The sequence below is a fragment of the Solanum verrucosum genome, unplaced genomic scaffold, assembly GCF_900185275.1.
Source record: "Solanum verrucosum unplaced genomic scaffold, falcon-dt-bn FXZP01000263.1, whole genome shotgun sequence".
In the NCBI taxonomy this organism is placed as follows: Eukaryota; Viridiplantae; Streptophyta; class Magnoliopsida; order Solanales; family Solanaceae; genus Solanum; species Solanum verrucosum.
Window position 1 is genome coordinate 150,038 of NW_026020353.1, and position 13,189 is coordinate 163,226.

The 13,189-nt window shown below is 35.0% G+C and overlaps 1 protein-coding gene and 1 pseudogene across 1 annotated transcript; both read left to right on the forward strand.

Annotated features, from left to right (window-relative positions):
* The first annotated feature begins 3,147 nt into the window (after positions 1 to 3,147).
* Positions 3,148 to 6,497, forward strand: LOC125837587 (putative late blight resistance protein homolog R1B-23; annotated as a pseudogene).
* A 664-nt stretch (positions 6,498 to 7,161) lies between these two features.
* On the forward strand, positions 7,162 to 7,911 carry LOC125837589 (uncharacterized). The gene has a single exon (XM_049516681.1). It carries the CDS (start codon positions 7,162 to 7,164, stop codon positions 7,909 to 7,911), a length of 750 nt encoding a protein of 249 aa, XP_049372638.1.
* The last annotated feature ends 5,278 nt before the right edge of the window (positions 7,912 to 13,189 follow it).

Sequence of the window (13,189 nt, forward strand, 5' to 3'; positions counted from 1 at the left end):
AAAGGATAATTTGTCGGATCCACTTACAAAAAGGCCTAACTAGAGAGAAAGTTGAAAGATCATCTAAGAGAATGGGTTTAAGGCTTAGGACAAGTCATCATGGTGGTAACTCTATCTACCAGACTGGAAATCCCAAGAGCTAGATTCAAGGACAAAAACAAAGTTATGACTGACGGTTTGACATTGTCAATCAACTCAATCCATTCTCATGATGAAGACAATGTTCAGGAATGAGGTTAAAACATTAAGTCTTGTTAATGAGTTAATAAAGCTTAAAGTTTTTAATGATTTGCTATATTTGGCAGACTTGACCAAATAGTGTATCTACGCGATGACACAGTTAGAAATCACCTATGTGAGTGTGAAGTGTAAGCCATTTCAAAGAGAATTATTGTCAAAAGCCTATTCTCTATACACTCATGAAACCAGGAGGTGTTCATGGCTAAAACGAACACAACTGTAAGAACCATAAACGGTAAAGGGTTAATTGTGTGACATATGGTTGTCTAGGTATACACCAAAGCTCGACGGTTCAAAGATATCGCATCTACTGATTGACCGAGTATATCCGACATATGTTCACTATGGAAAGTCCAAGGGGAAACCTACTTATCCAGATGCAATTAATTCTTGCTTGTAAAGTAGACATACTTGTCCGTTTCTTTGTCTTGGAGTCATTCCCTATTCATGTGGGGGACTGTTGGGTTTTAAAAGGTGTGAATGGAAAATGAAGAGTTGCGACTTTTATGAAGAGTTGCGACTTTTATGAAGAGTTGTGATTTTTATGAAGAGTTGTGACTTTTATGAAAAGTTGTGACCTTTATGAAAGGTTGTGACCTTTCCGAAAGATTGTAACTTTTCCGATAAGGCACAATAAGAACCTTTTCACACTACCCTTTGTTTTCTATAAATTGAGGGATTTCCTCTCATGTTAGTTGAACGAATTTTTCTAGACTTCTTCTAATACTACTAAATCTAGTATTCTAAGTGTACTTTACTGCCTTTGAGTGGTTCACTGGTACTGTGGTTTTAGGTTCACGAGTGATCCCAATCGAACTCATTGGATGACAAATGAAAAGAGTTTTGGGGCATTTATGAAATACTCAAAACTATGTCTTACATTATAACAATATCCAACAATATTGAAAGGAGATAGTGATGCAAATTGGATCACCGGACAGATGAAGTAAAATCCACGAGTGGATATGTATTTACTCTTGGTAGAGAAGCAGTCTCTTGGAAATATTCCAAAATAGAAATGTATCGCTAGCTCTACAATTATCTCTGAGGTAGGTGCTCTAGATAAGGTCAGTGAATAAGTTGAAAGACTCCGGAATTTCTTAATAGATATTTTTTTTGGGCCAAACCATTGGCATCAATATGCATACACTTTGATAGTCAAGATGCAATAGGTAGGGAATGGAGCATGATGTATAACGAAAAGTCTCATCATATAATACATAGACATAATAGCGTTAGAAAATTACTCCCTAGTGGGATTATCAGAATTGACTATGTAAAGTCAAAGGATAATTTGTCGGATCCACTTACAAAAAGGCCTAACTAGAGAGAAAGTTGAAAGATCATCTAAGAGAATGGGTTTAAGGCTTAGGACAAGTCATCATGGTGGTAACTCTATCTACCAGACTGGAAATCCCAAGAGCTAGATTCAAGGACAAAAACAATGTTATGACTGACGGTTTGACATTGTCAATCAACTCAATCCATTCTCATGATGAAGACAATGTTCAGGAATGAGGTTAAAACATTAAGTCTTGTTAATGAGTTAATAAAGCTTAAAGTTTTTAATGATTTGCTATATTTGGCAGACTTGACCAAATAGTGTATCTACGCGATGACACAGTTAGAAATCACCTATGTGAGTGTGAAATGTAAGCCATTTCAAAGAGAATTATTGTCAAAAGCCTATTCTCTATACACTCATGAAACCAGGAGGTGTTCATGGCTAAAACGAACACAACTGTAAGAACCATAAACGGTAAAGGGTTAATTGTGTGACATATGGTTGTCTAGGTATACACCAAAGCTCGACGGTTCAAAGATATCGCATCTACTGATTGACCGAGTATATCCGACATATGTTCACTATGGAAAGTCCAAGGGGAAACCTACTTATCCAGATGCAATTAATTCTTGCTTGTAAAGTAGACATACTTGTCCGTTTCTTTGTCTTGGAGTCATTCCCTATTCATGTGGGGGACTGTTGGGTTTTAAAAGGTGTGAATGGAAAATGAAGAGTTGCGACTTTTATGAAGAGTTGCGACTTTTATGAAGAGTTGCGACTTTTATGAAGAGTTGTGATTTTTATGAAGAGTTGTGACTTTTATGAAAAGTTGTGACCTTTATGAAAGGTTGTGACCTTTCCGAAAGATTGTAACTTTTCCGATAAGGCACAATAAGAACCTTTTCACACTACCCTTTGTTTTCTATAAATTGAGGGATTTCCTCTCATGTTAGTTGAACGAATTTTTCTAGACTTCTTCTAATACTACTAAATCTAGTATTCTAAGTGTACTTTACTGCCTTTGAGTGGTTCACTGGTACTGTGGTTTTAGGTACCGATACATCGGTGAGTAAGATCATTCTATCCTGGGAGGATATATTCCATTAACCTCGGGTACTTGAGGGGAATAATTTCCTTACGAGACACTGTGCATTCAGTGGGCTCAATTTTCTTTCTTCGAGAAAAATATATTTATGTTGTTTCTAATCTGTTTCTGATTCTATTTTCTCTACTAGTTGTAATTTTCTAGTTTAAAAAAACTCTTTAACATTTATTGTTTCTTACCAAGTTCTTCAAAGTTTTGTTCTAAGTATATTAGGAATACAAGATGAACAACAGAAGGAAAGAAAGCTATTGGGTTCAAATGGGTGTTTAAAAGTATATGTTGATGGCAGCATCTAAAAACACAAGGTAAGGCTCATTGCAAAGGGTTCTTCCCAACAACAAGGTACTAACTTTGAAGAACATTTTCTCCTGTTGCCCTATTTAAAACTGTGAGAACCTTTTTAGCCTTGGCTGCTAATTTAAGTAGGCTACTGTACAAATTCGATGATAAATTTGCCTTTCTAAATGGTGATTTGAGAGAGGAGGTCTATGCCTCACAGCTTGAAGGTTTGTAGTTAATGGCAAAGAAGATAAGGTCTACAAGTTTTAAAAAGGCACTCTATGTCATAAAGCAAGCGTCACAGACATGGTACTTTAAGATTGATTCATATTTCTATGAGAATGGTTTTGAAAGAAGTAACAATGGGCCTACTCTTTATGTAAAACAAGAAGGTAAAAATGATTTTTTGGTGGTATGTTTATACGTTGACAATATGATATATATGGGTTCGAGTGAGTCTATCGTCATTGAATTTAAGAACTGCATGATAAAAAATTTGAGATGTCTGATTTAGGTCTGTAGGATTACTTTCTTGGTCTTGAGGTGAAACAGGAAATTGAAGGCATATTTCTTTAACAAAAAAAATATGCAACATTTTTTTTGAAAGAGTTTACGATGGTAAATTGTAAAGTTGTTGCTATGCTGATGAATATTAATGATAATTTTGTCGTGATGATGGTTTTGAAATGAAAAATGCGACTTATTTTAGAAGTTTGGTTGGTGGTTTGAATTACTTGTCCCATACAAGACCATACATTGCTTTCTCTGTTAGAGTCATATTGAGATTTACGCACAATCCAAGCAAGCTTCACCTTGGAGCTAAAAATAGAGTACTGATATATATAGCTGGGACAACAGAGCATGAAATTTGGTATTTTAAGATAATAAATTTCACAACCATGCATCATTTATGATAGAAGAGAGCACATGGTTTCTTGTTTAATCTTGGATCTGGAGCAGTTTCATGGAGTTCATAGAAGCAGGAAGTGGTGGCCTTATCAACTTCATAGGCTGAATATATTGTAGCAACCTCTATAGCTTGTCGAGCAATTTAATTAAGGAGACTTGTTGCAGATTTTAATCAGAAACCAACTGGTGCAACTGAACATTTTCACTATCACTATATTTGAGGTCTTGTCTCTACTGGTGAAATTATTTTGAAGTCTTGTGTTACAAACGAGCAAATAGTAGACATCTTCACGAAGTCACTTCCCTAAGCAAAACATGAATTCTTCTGAGGTCAACTTGGAGTTGGCATGTTTGAATCGTGGTTGGGAAGTGATTCAATGATACTTGACAAAATCTTAGTTTCCTTTATTTTAGTAAGCTTAGATATTGTGCCAGACTAATAGCTAATTAGTTATTAGTGGGTACCTAAATTTTAGTATTTCAATTCCGTTGTAAGCCTATTTAATAGGCAGGCCTCTTAGTTTCAAGTTGCATCAGAAATAAAGAAGACCACAATAGCTTTTTCTTCTCTTTTGCTCTATTTTTCAGTTCACTTTATCCTTTAGTTTTTTTTTCTTTACAACAATTGTCATTCACTTGGAGGGTATGGAACATAAACATCAAAATATACTTTCATTTATATATTACTAACAAAATTATAGTACTAAATAATATTGTCAACGAACAAAACGAATCCTTAGTGTCTTTCTTTTAACTTCAACACATATATTTATTTAAGGTTGTAAATTATAATGAAAACATATCATATATTTTCTACACGAACTTTTCAAACTATAGTACTGTATTAATTAAGTGAAACAATTTGATTTTCTTGTTTTGTAATTGGTTGTGTTCTCATATATCATCTCTTTTGACTAAACAAATAATAAAGGGTAAGTATGTTATGTCTTTGTCCTCCAATAATAAAAATTTAGAGATGGAAAAGTAAACGATTTGGACAAAATCAAAGAGATTAAATCTACAAGACTCTATCTTTTAGTTATTCCAACAAATAAATAGAAATATGCTGCTCTTTCTTCACTGATGTATACACTAGTAAAATAACCCGCACTTCACGCGGGGATTAAATATCAGGGAATTTATAAAATAATACTTAAAACTTATAAATAGAAATATGCTGCTCTTTCTTCACTTATGTATACATTGGAACAACTCTTCAAACCTAGCCGATCTTTGGTTTGTTGAAGTTGTACACAACATCATGTTCAATCTCTCTATCAAAGTCTTTCTGCTATGCAAGTTTTTCTTGACGATACGACAAAGGAAGCCAAAGACATTGAAATTCTTAAGGTTATAGAAAAGAGGATCAGAGATGTAATATACAAAGCAGAAGATAAAGTTGATTCAAGCCTAAGAGGCATTGTTTTAGCTGATATAGAGAAGGATGTCACAGACTTAGACTTCAACTAAGCTCTTTGTACGATCTTGTAATATTTCTTGATTTTTCATGATTTGTTACAAATGAATGCTCTCCTATGTATACTTCACACCTAAGGGCTAAAGTGCAAAAACAAATTGCTAGACAAGTCCCTACAGATTTACAAATAGGCCACCCTTCTAGAGTTCTGTACAAGTCTAGGCCTTCCAAGTAATATTCTACAGTCTTTTTCAAACCTTTCTGAGACTTTATACTCTTCCCACTAAGGCTAGCTCACTTATTCTTTAATTTCATGCCCAAGTGGTATGAAAAAGTTGCGGGTCATGACAAGGGGCTTGTAAATACTTTGAGGAAAAATTGCTAAAAGTGGAAAAAGATATTGATTCTCTTAGGAAAGACGTGCCACAGATTGAATTTAACAAGCATTGAAGAAAATCTGAAGAAGAAGTCCTCACCAGAAAAAAAAAATGCAATTTAGGAAATTACTATTGTTGGGATGGAGGATGACTTCAATGCCATACTTGAACACCTCACTTCCCAAATAGACGATTTAGTTATCGTACCAATTTTTGGTATGTGCAATATAGGTAAAACAACTCTTGACAAAAAAGTTTATGATGATTATATTTGTTCTCAATTTGATAAACAAGCATGGGACACTATCTTCGAAGAATACAATGAGAGACAAATGCTTCTTGAAGTTGTCTCTACAATTACAAGAAGCAATCAAGAACTGAACGATGATCAACTAATGAAGATTGTGTAAAGAGGTCTAAAGGGTGGGAGATTTCTAATTGTCACAGATGATATATGGAGTACTGAGGCGTGGGACCAAATACAAAGAATATTTCCAAATGATGACAATAGAAGTCGAATTCTATTAACCACTCTGCTCTTGTATGTTGCCGATTATGTCAGCTATCCTGATTTTCCACCTCATAGAAAGTCTTTTACTAGTCTTGATGACAGTTTGAACTTCACCAAAAAACCATTCAAAAAAATATTTGTTTCCTCCTCTACTTGTAGAACTAGGGGAGCATATTGTACTACAATGTTGAGGATTACCTCTCTCGATTGTTGTTGTTGCAAGACTTCTTGGTCAAATGGACCCAACACATGAAAATTGGAAAAATGTTGAGGAAAATCTTAATTGATTCTTTGGTACTGTATCCGAACAGTTTCAATCAATTCTTTCTTTGGAGGTTTTCCTGAAGATAAAGAGATTAATGTTTCCAAGTTGATTAGAAACAATAAAAGGTTAGAAATGGTGGCACTGAGGGAATAAAATCTTGGCTATAACTAATTTGGCAGCCATATTTGTTGAAATTTAATTGCCACAAATGTGAAAGTTGGCAAGCCACAAATGTGAAAGTTGGTAGCCACATTTGTGTAATAGTCAAAGTTTGGTAGAGTTTTGGTAGAGTTTGACGGCAAAATTTTGTGGAATTTGGCTACCACATTTATGTCACTAATGATGTAATCAAGAGGTAAAACTCTATAAATAGAGTAGTAAAATAACACTTTAAGACACATAAAAAAAATAGAGAAGCAATACAGAGTAGAGAGAGTAATCCACAAACTACTTCTTAGTTTGTGAGAAAATAGTGCGAAAGTAATATAATTGTGAGTTGTAAGAATTAAAAGAGTGCTGAGTAGTAGTCTTTTGACACTACTAAGTTTTTCATCAAAATTATTGTATTACTTTTTCGGATATCAAATTTACACCATTTTAATATTTGGTGTTGTTGTTACTCTCTTCCTGTTGCTATTAAGTTTGGACATTATCCTGGGTGTGATTATCATTTTGTCCTACAACGTGGTATCAGATCCATGGAAAATAATAGTCGGTTGTCCTTTCAATTCCCTCGTCTCACAAGAGAAAATTATGAAAAATGGTAGCTACGAATGAAAGCCATTATTGGCTCTCAAGATGTTTGGGACATTGTAGACAAAGGGTATACAAAGCTCGCTAATGAGGAAACTTTGTCCTCAAATGAAAAGGAGGTCTTGTTGAAGACAACAAAGAAAGATCAACATGCCCTCAATCTTATCCATCAATGTTTGGATGATGGCATGTTTGAGAAGGTTGTTGATGCAACCACCTCAAAAGAAGCTTGGGAGATTTTACAAAATTCTCTCCAAGGAGTTGATAAAGTAAAGAAGATAAAACTTCAAACTCTAAGGGGTAGCTTTGAAGTTTTAAAAATGAACGAATCTAAATCGATTTTGGATTTCTGTTCAAGATTTATGGTTGTGGTAAATCAACTAAAAATATATAGGGAAAAAGTAGATGATGTGCGTGCGGTAGAAAAGATCCTTCGTTCTTTAACACCTAAATTTGGTTATGTGGTATGTTCTATTGAGGAGTCTAAAGATTTAGACTCTATGATGGTAGAACAATTGGAAGGTTCTTTATTCGCCCATGAAGAGAAAATGAAAAGGAGAAAAGAAGAGCCACTAGAGCAACTTCTTAAAACCCATGCATCCTTCAAAGGATTTAAAGGTGAGAAAAGCTACAAAGGAAATGGACAATGGCAAGGCCGTGGAGGCCGTGGAGGTCATGGAGGCCGCGGAAGAGGAAGAAGTTATACCAATAAATTGAACAATGAAGATAAGAGTCACCAATCATTGAGAGGTCGTGGTCGTGGTCAATGATGAGGTAGAGGATGTGGAGCATATCAAGGTACAAATGAAATGAGGTATGAAAAATCTAAAATTGAGTGTTATAACTGTCATAAAATTGGACATTACGCTTGGGAATGTCATAGGAATGTTGAAGAGACAATTAATCTTGTTGACAACAACAAAGACGAAGATGAGTTAACGTTATTATTAGCACTCAAAGAAGAAGATACAAATGATTGTAATTTATGGTATCTTGACAATGGAGCAAGCAATCATATGTGTGGACACAAAGATAAGTTTGTGGAGATAACGAAGACAGTGAAAGGTAATGTTTCTTTTGGAGATACCTCAAAGATCCAAATTGAAGGGATAGGTACGATTTTGATATCTTGTAAAGATGTGGCCATAAATTGATTAACAATGTTTATTATGTCCCAAAATTGAAAAGCAATATTTTGAGTTTGGGTCAACTTCTTGAAAAAGAATACGATATTCATACGAATAATATGCATCCTTGGATTAGAAATTCAAGTAACAACTTGATTGCTAAAGTTCATATGAGAAAGAATAGGTTGTTCCCTTTGAATCTTAAAACCATCTATGCAAAGTGTTTGAATGATAATGTGCAAGATGACTCATGGTGTTGGCATATGCGATTTGGGCACTTGAACTTTGAGCACTCAAATCAATGGGAGACAAGAACATGGTTGATGGGATTCCATCAATCACCCATCCAAATCAGTTGTGTGAAGCTTGTCTACTTGGAAAACATGCAATGAGGAGTTTTCCAAAGTAGACTAAATCAAGAACAAGTAAGCCACTTCAACTTGTACACACCAATGTGTGTGGTCCAATTGATCCACCTTCTTTTGGTAAAAGAAAATACTTCTTGCTCTTTTTTGAAGATTTTAGTAGAAAGACTTGGTGTACTTCTTGAAGCAAAAATTTGAAGTTTTTGTTGCCTTTAAAAATTTCAAAGCACTTGTATAAAAAGAAAGTGGATATGAAATAAAAGCATTAAGGTCCGATAGAGGAGGCGAATTCACTTCAAAAGAATTTAATGACTTTTGTCAATCTCATGGAAATCGTCGCCCTATACCGATACCTTACTCTCCCCAACAAAGTGGAGTTGTAGAAAGAAAGAATAGAACAATTCTTAATATGGCTAGATGTATGTTGCAAGCTAAACATCTACCAAAAGAATTTTGGGCCGAGGCTGTTTCTTGTGCAGTTTATTTGAGCAACAAGTCTCCAACAAAAAATGTATGAGATCAAACACCTCAAGAAGAATGGAGAGGAAGAAATCCAAATGTCAAGAACTTGAGAATCATTGGGAGCATAGCATTTGATCATGTTCCACATGAAGAGAGAGATAAACTTGACGATCGGAGTGTCAAGTATGTGTTTGTTGGCTATGACACGAGTTCAAAAGGCTACAAATTGTACAATCCAAGCAAAAACAAGGTAGTGGTGAGTCGTGATGTTGAATTTGATGAAGAAGCATCATGGAATTGGGAGACTCCGGAAGAAAGAACATCTATTTTTCTTCCATACTTTGGAGATGAAGAAGAACAGGAGGCTGTGGCACCTGCACATGATGCAACCCCACCTCTTTCACCATCAAATGTTGAATCTCCATCTTCTCAAGTAAGTTCAAGTGTAAGACCACATAGGATAAGGAGCATTCAAGAACTCTATGATGACACAAAAGAAATTACTAATTTTGATTTTTCTGTGTTGTCTCTTCGTTGATAGTGAACCAATGAATTTTGATGAAGTTGTTACTAACAAAAGGTTGAGACAAGCCGTGGAGGAGGAGATCCAGTCAATAGAGAAGAACAACACTTGGGAGTTAACGACTCTTCCCAAGGATCATCGAGTAATTGGAGTTTAATGGATATACAAGGTGAAGAAAAACTCTCACGGAGAGGCAGAGAGATACAAAGAAAGACTTGTGGCTAAAGGCTACAAACAAAGGCATGGCATCGACTATAAGGAAGTGTATGCGCATGTTTCCCGCATGGAGACAATCTGTTTATTGATCTCTTTAGTGGCCCAATGAAGTGGAAAACCCATCAACTAGATGTCAAATCGGCATTCTTAAATGGATATCTTGAAGAAGAAGTCTATGTTGAGCAACCATTGGGTTTTGTGGTTAAAAATCATGAAGCTAAGGTGTTGAGGTTGAATAAAGCCTTATATGGGTTGAAGCAAGCTCTACGAGCTTGGAATAGTCGCATTGACAAATACTTTCAAGACAATGGGTTTACTCGTTGTTTCCATGAATATGCTCTTTACATTAAAATTCATAATAATGGAGATATTTTGCTTGTTTGTCATTATGTTGATGATTTCATTCTAACGGGTAACAACCCAGTTTTATTTGAAACTTTCAGTAATGCTATGTCCTTTGAGTTTGAGATGACAGACATAGGGCCCATGTCATATTAATTACTTGGGCCTAGAAGTGAAGAAAATGGAGGAAGGCATCTTCATATCTCAAGAAAGCTATACAAAGAAGATTTTGAAGAAGTTTAACATGTTTGATTGCAACCCTGTGAATACCCCAATGGAATGTGGAACAAAATTGTCAAAGTTTATTGATGGATAAAAGGTGGACCCTACTCTGTTCAAAAGTCTCGTAGGAAGTCTAAGGTACTTGATATGTACGAGACCAGATATACTGTTTGCGGTTGGAGTAGTAAGTTACTTCATGGAAGCTCCTACCTCCACTCACTTAAAGGTCGCTCAAAGAATTCTTCGCTACCAACAAGTTACAATCCACCTTGGACTATTTTATTCTTCTTCTAATGATTTTAATTTTGTAGGATACTGTAATAGTGATTATGCAGGAGGTGTTGATGATAGAAAAAACACATCGGGTTTTGTGTTTTTCTTGAGTGATTGTGTTATTTCTTAGAGTTCAAAGAAACAATCAATTGTTACTCTCTCGACTTGTGAAGATGAATACGTGCTAGAGACATCATGTACTTGTCATGCTATTTGGTTGAGGAGATTGTTGAAGGAACTCAACTTGCTGCAAATTGAAGCTACAATGATTTGTGTTGATAACAAATTTGTGCAAGCAGTTGCAAAGAATCAAGTGTATCATGATCGGAGCAAGAAACATAGACACAAGGTATCACTTCATCCGAGAATGCATTGCCAAGAAAGAGGTAGGGCTCAAGTATGTGAAATCTCATGATCAAGTTACGTATATCTTTACAAAGCCTCTCAAGTTTGAAGATTTTCAGAGATTGGGATCAAGCCTTGGAGTAAAGAAGAAAAAACAAAATTAAGGGAGAGATTTGTGGGAATAAAATCTTGGTAGCAACTAATTTGGCAGCCACATTTGTTGACATTTAATTGCCACAAATGTGAAAGTTGGCAAGCCACAAATGTGAAAGTTGGTAGCCACATTTGTGGAAGTTGGTAGTCAACGTTTGGTAGAGTTTTGGTAGAGTTTGGCAGCCAAATTTTGTGGAATTTGGCTACCACATTTATGTCACTAATGATGTAATCAAGAGGTTCAAAAACTCTACAAATAGAGTAGTAATAGAACCCTACACACCAAAAAAAACAATAGAGAAGCAATAGAGAGTAATCCGCAAACTACTTCTTAGTTTGTGAGAAAATAGTGTGAAAGTAATATAATTGTGAGTTGTAAGAAATAAAAGAGTGTTGAGTAGTAGTCTTTTTGACACTACCAAGTTTTTCATCAATAATATTGTATTACTTATTCGGGTATCATATTTACCCCATTTTAATATTTGGTGTTGTTGTTACTCTCTTCCTATTGCTATTTAGTTTGGACATTATCCTGGGTGTGATTATCATTTTGTCCAACATGCATAGGAGTATCTAGAAGAGTTAACTGATAGAAGTCTAATTTTGGCTTGTACATGAAGGACTAATGGAAGGATAAGAACTTGAAAATTCATGATCTTTTTCCCCAACTATGCCTAAGTAAATCCATATAAGATCAACGAAGAGTGATCCTTCTATCTACACTTGAAGAGAAACATAATTATCGTATGCGACATAGCAATGGTATAATTCGCACCTTTATTTCAATGCAAGTAGATATTCCAAAATAGATGTTTTACAATTGAAGTTGCTTAAGCTATTGGACGTATTTTCAATAGAATATTATTTCACTTGTGTAATACCTCAGCTTGTACATTTGAGATATGTTTCAGCAAGAATTGAATAACTTTGCTAATATATATATATATAATCCTCTGGAGGCAGAAAATCATGATATTGAAGAAAAGACTTTGCTTTACAATAACTTGAACATACTTTATCTTCATTATTCTCCTTTTGTTGCGGAATTCATAAGAAGAATTCTAAATCTAAAAGAGCTAAAGATTTTACAATCCATTGATCCGATCATGATTTTCTCTAGGGATATTTTCCTTAAAAGGTACTTGTATACCATGGGAAGTCATGACTTTGCTGGCTAATTTACCCAATCTCGAACGGTTTTATGCATTCGCTGGAATAGATTGGACACTAAATGAAGATGTTGTGTTTCACAAATTTAAATATCTACGAATTGTAGAAGCATATCTGCAAAGGAGGGAAGCAGGTAATGATAATTTTCTGATGCTTGAGTAACTAATACTGCATGGGTTGCGTAATCTGAAGGAGATTCTCGAGAGTATTGGAGAAATAAAATCTAGCGCGATATATGATAATACAGGCATATCATGTTTTTTTCTACAAGTTTGTAATATCTTGATATATGTTGATAAAGAAGAGATTATATGTTATGCAATTCAAAAGGTAAAATCAACATGACAATGGACTAATAACATAACATATATAATTAAAATTACTAACTTCGACTGCATCATAATTGATGAACATTATCTAATGAACACAACACTTAGTACTGACTTCGACTGAATCATACCTCATGAACATTTCATGATGTACACCTGAAATGACAAATGAACCTAGACACTTAATATAATATTTAAGTTTATAATTTTACTTTCGGCAATTCCATAACACACACAGTAGTAATTGGGAACTATGGAAGAAGTAGATCCACTAACCCCATTAGCAAAAGGTCCACCAACATTGAGTCCATATGAAGAACTTTAGCTAGCACAATTTGGAGGAGTCCAGGCACTTCCCAATGTCTGAAATGGGAATGCATTATTGTTCACCATTTGTGCCGCTTTTTCAACCTTTTGCTTTAGAATTTCCAATGTCTTCTTCAAGAGTTGAAGTTGGAATAAGTTAAGCTCTTCGATAGGAGATTCCCACCATAGACCCTCAACTCTATTCCTAATTTGTC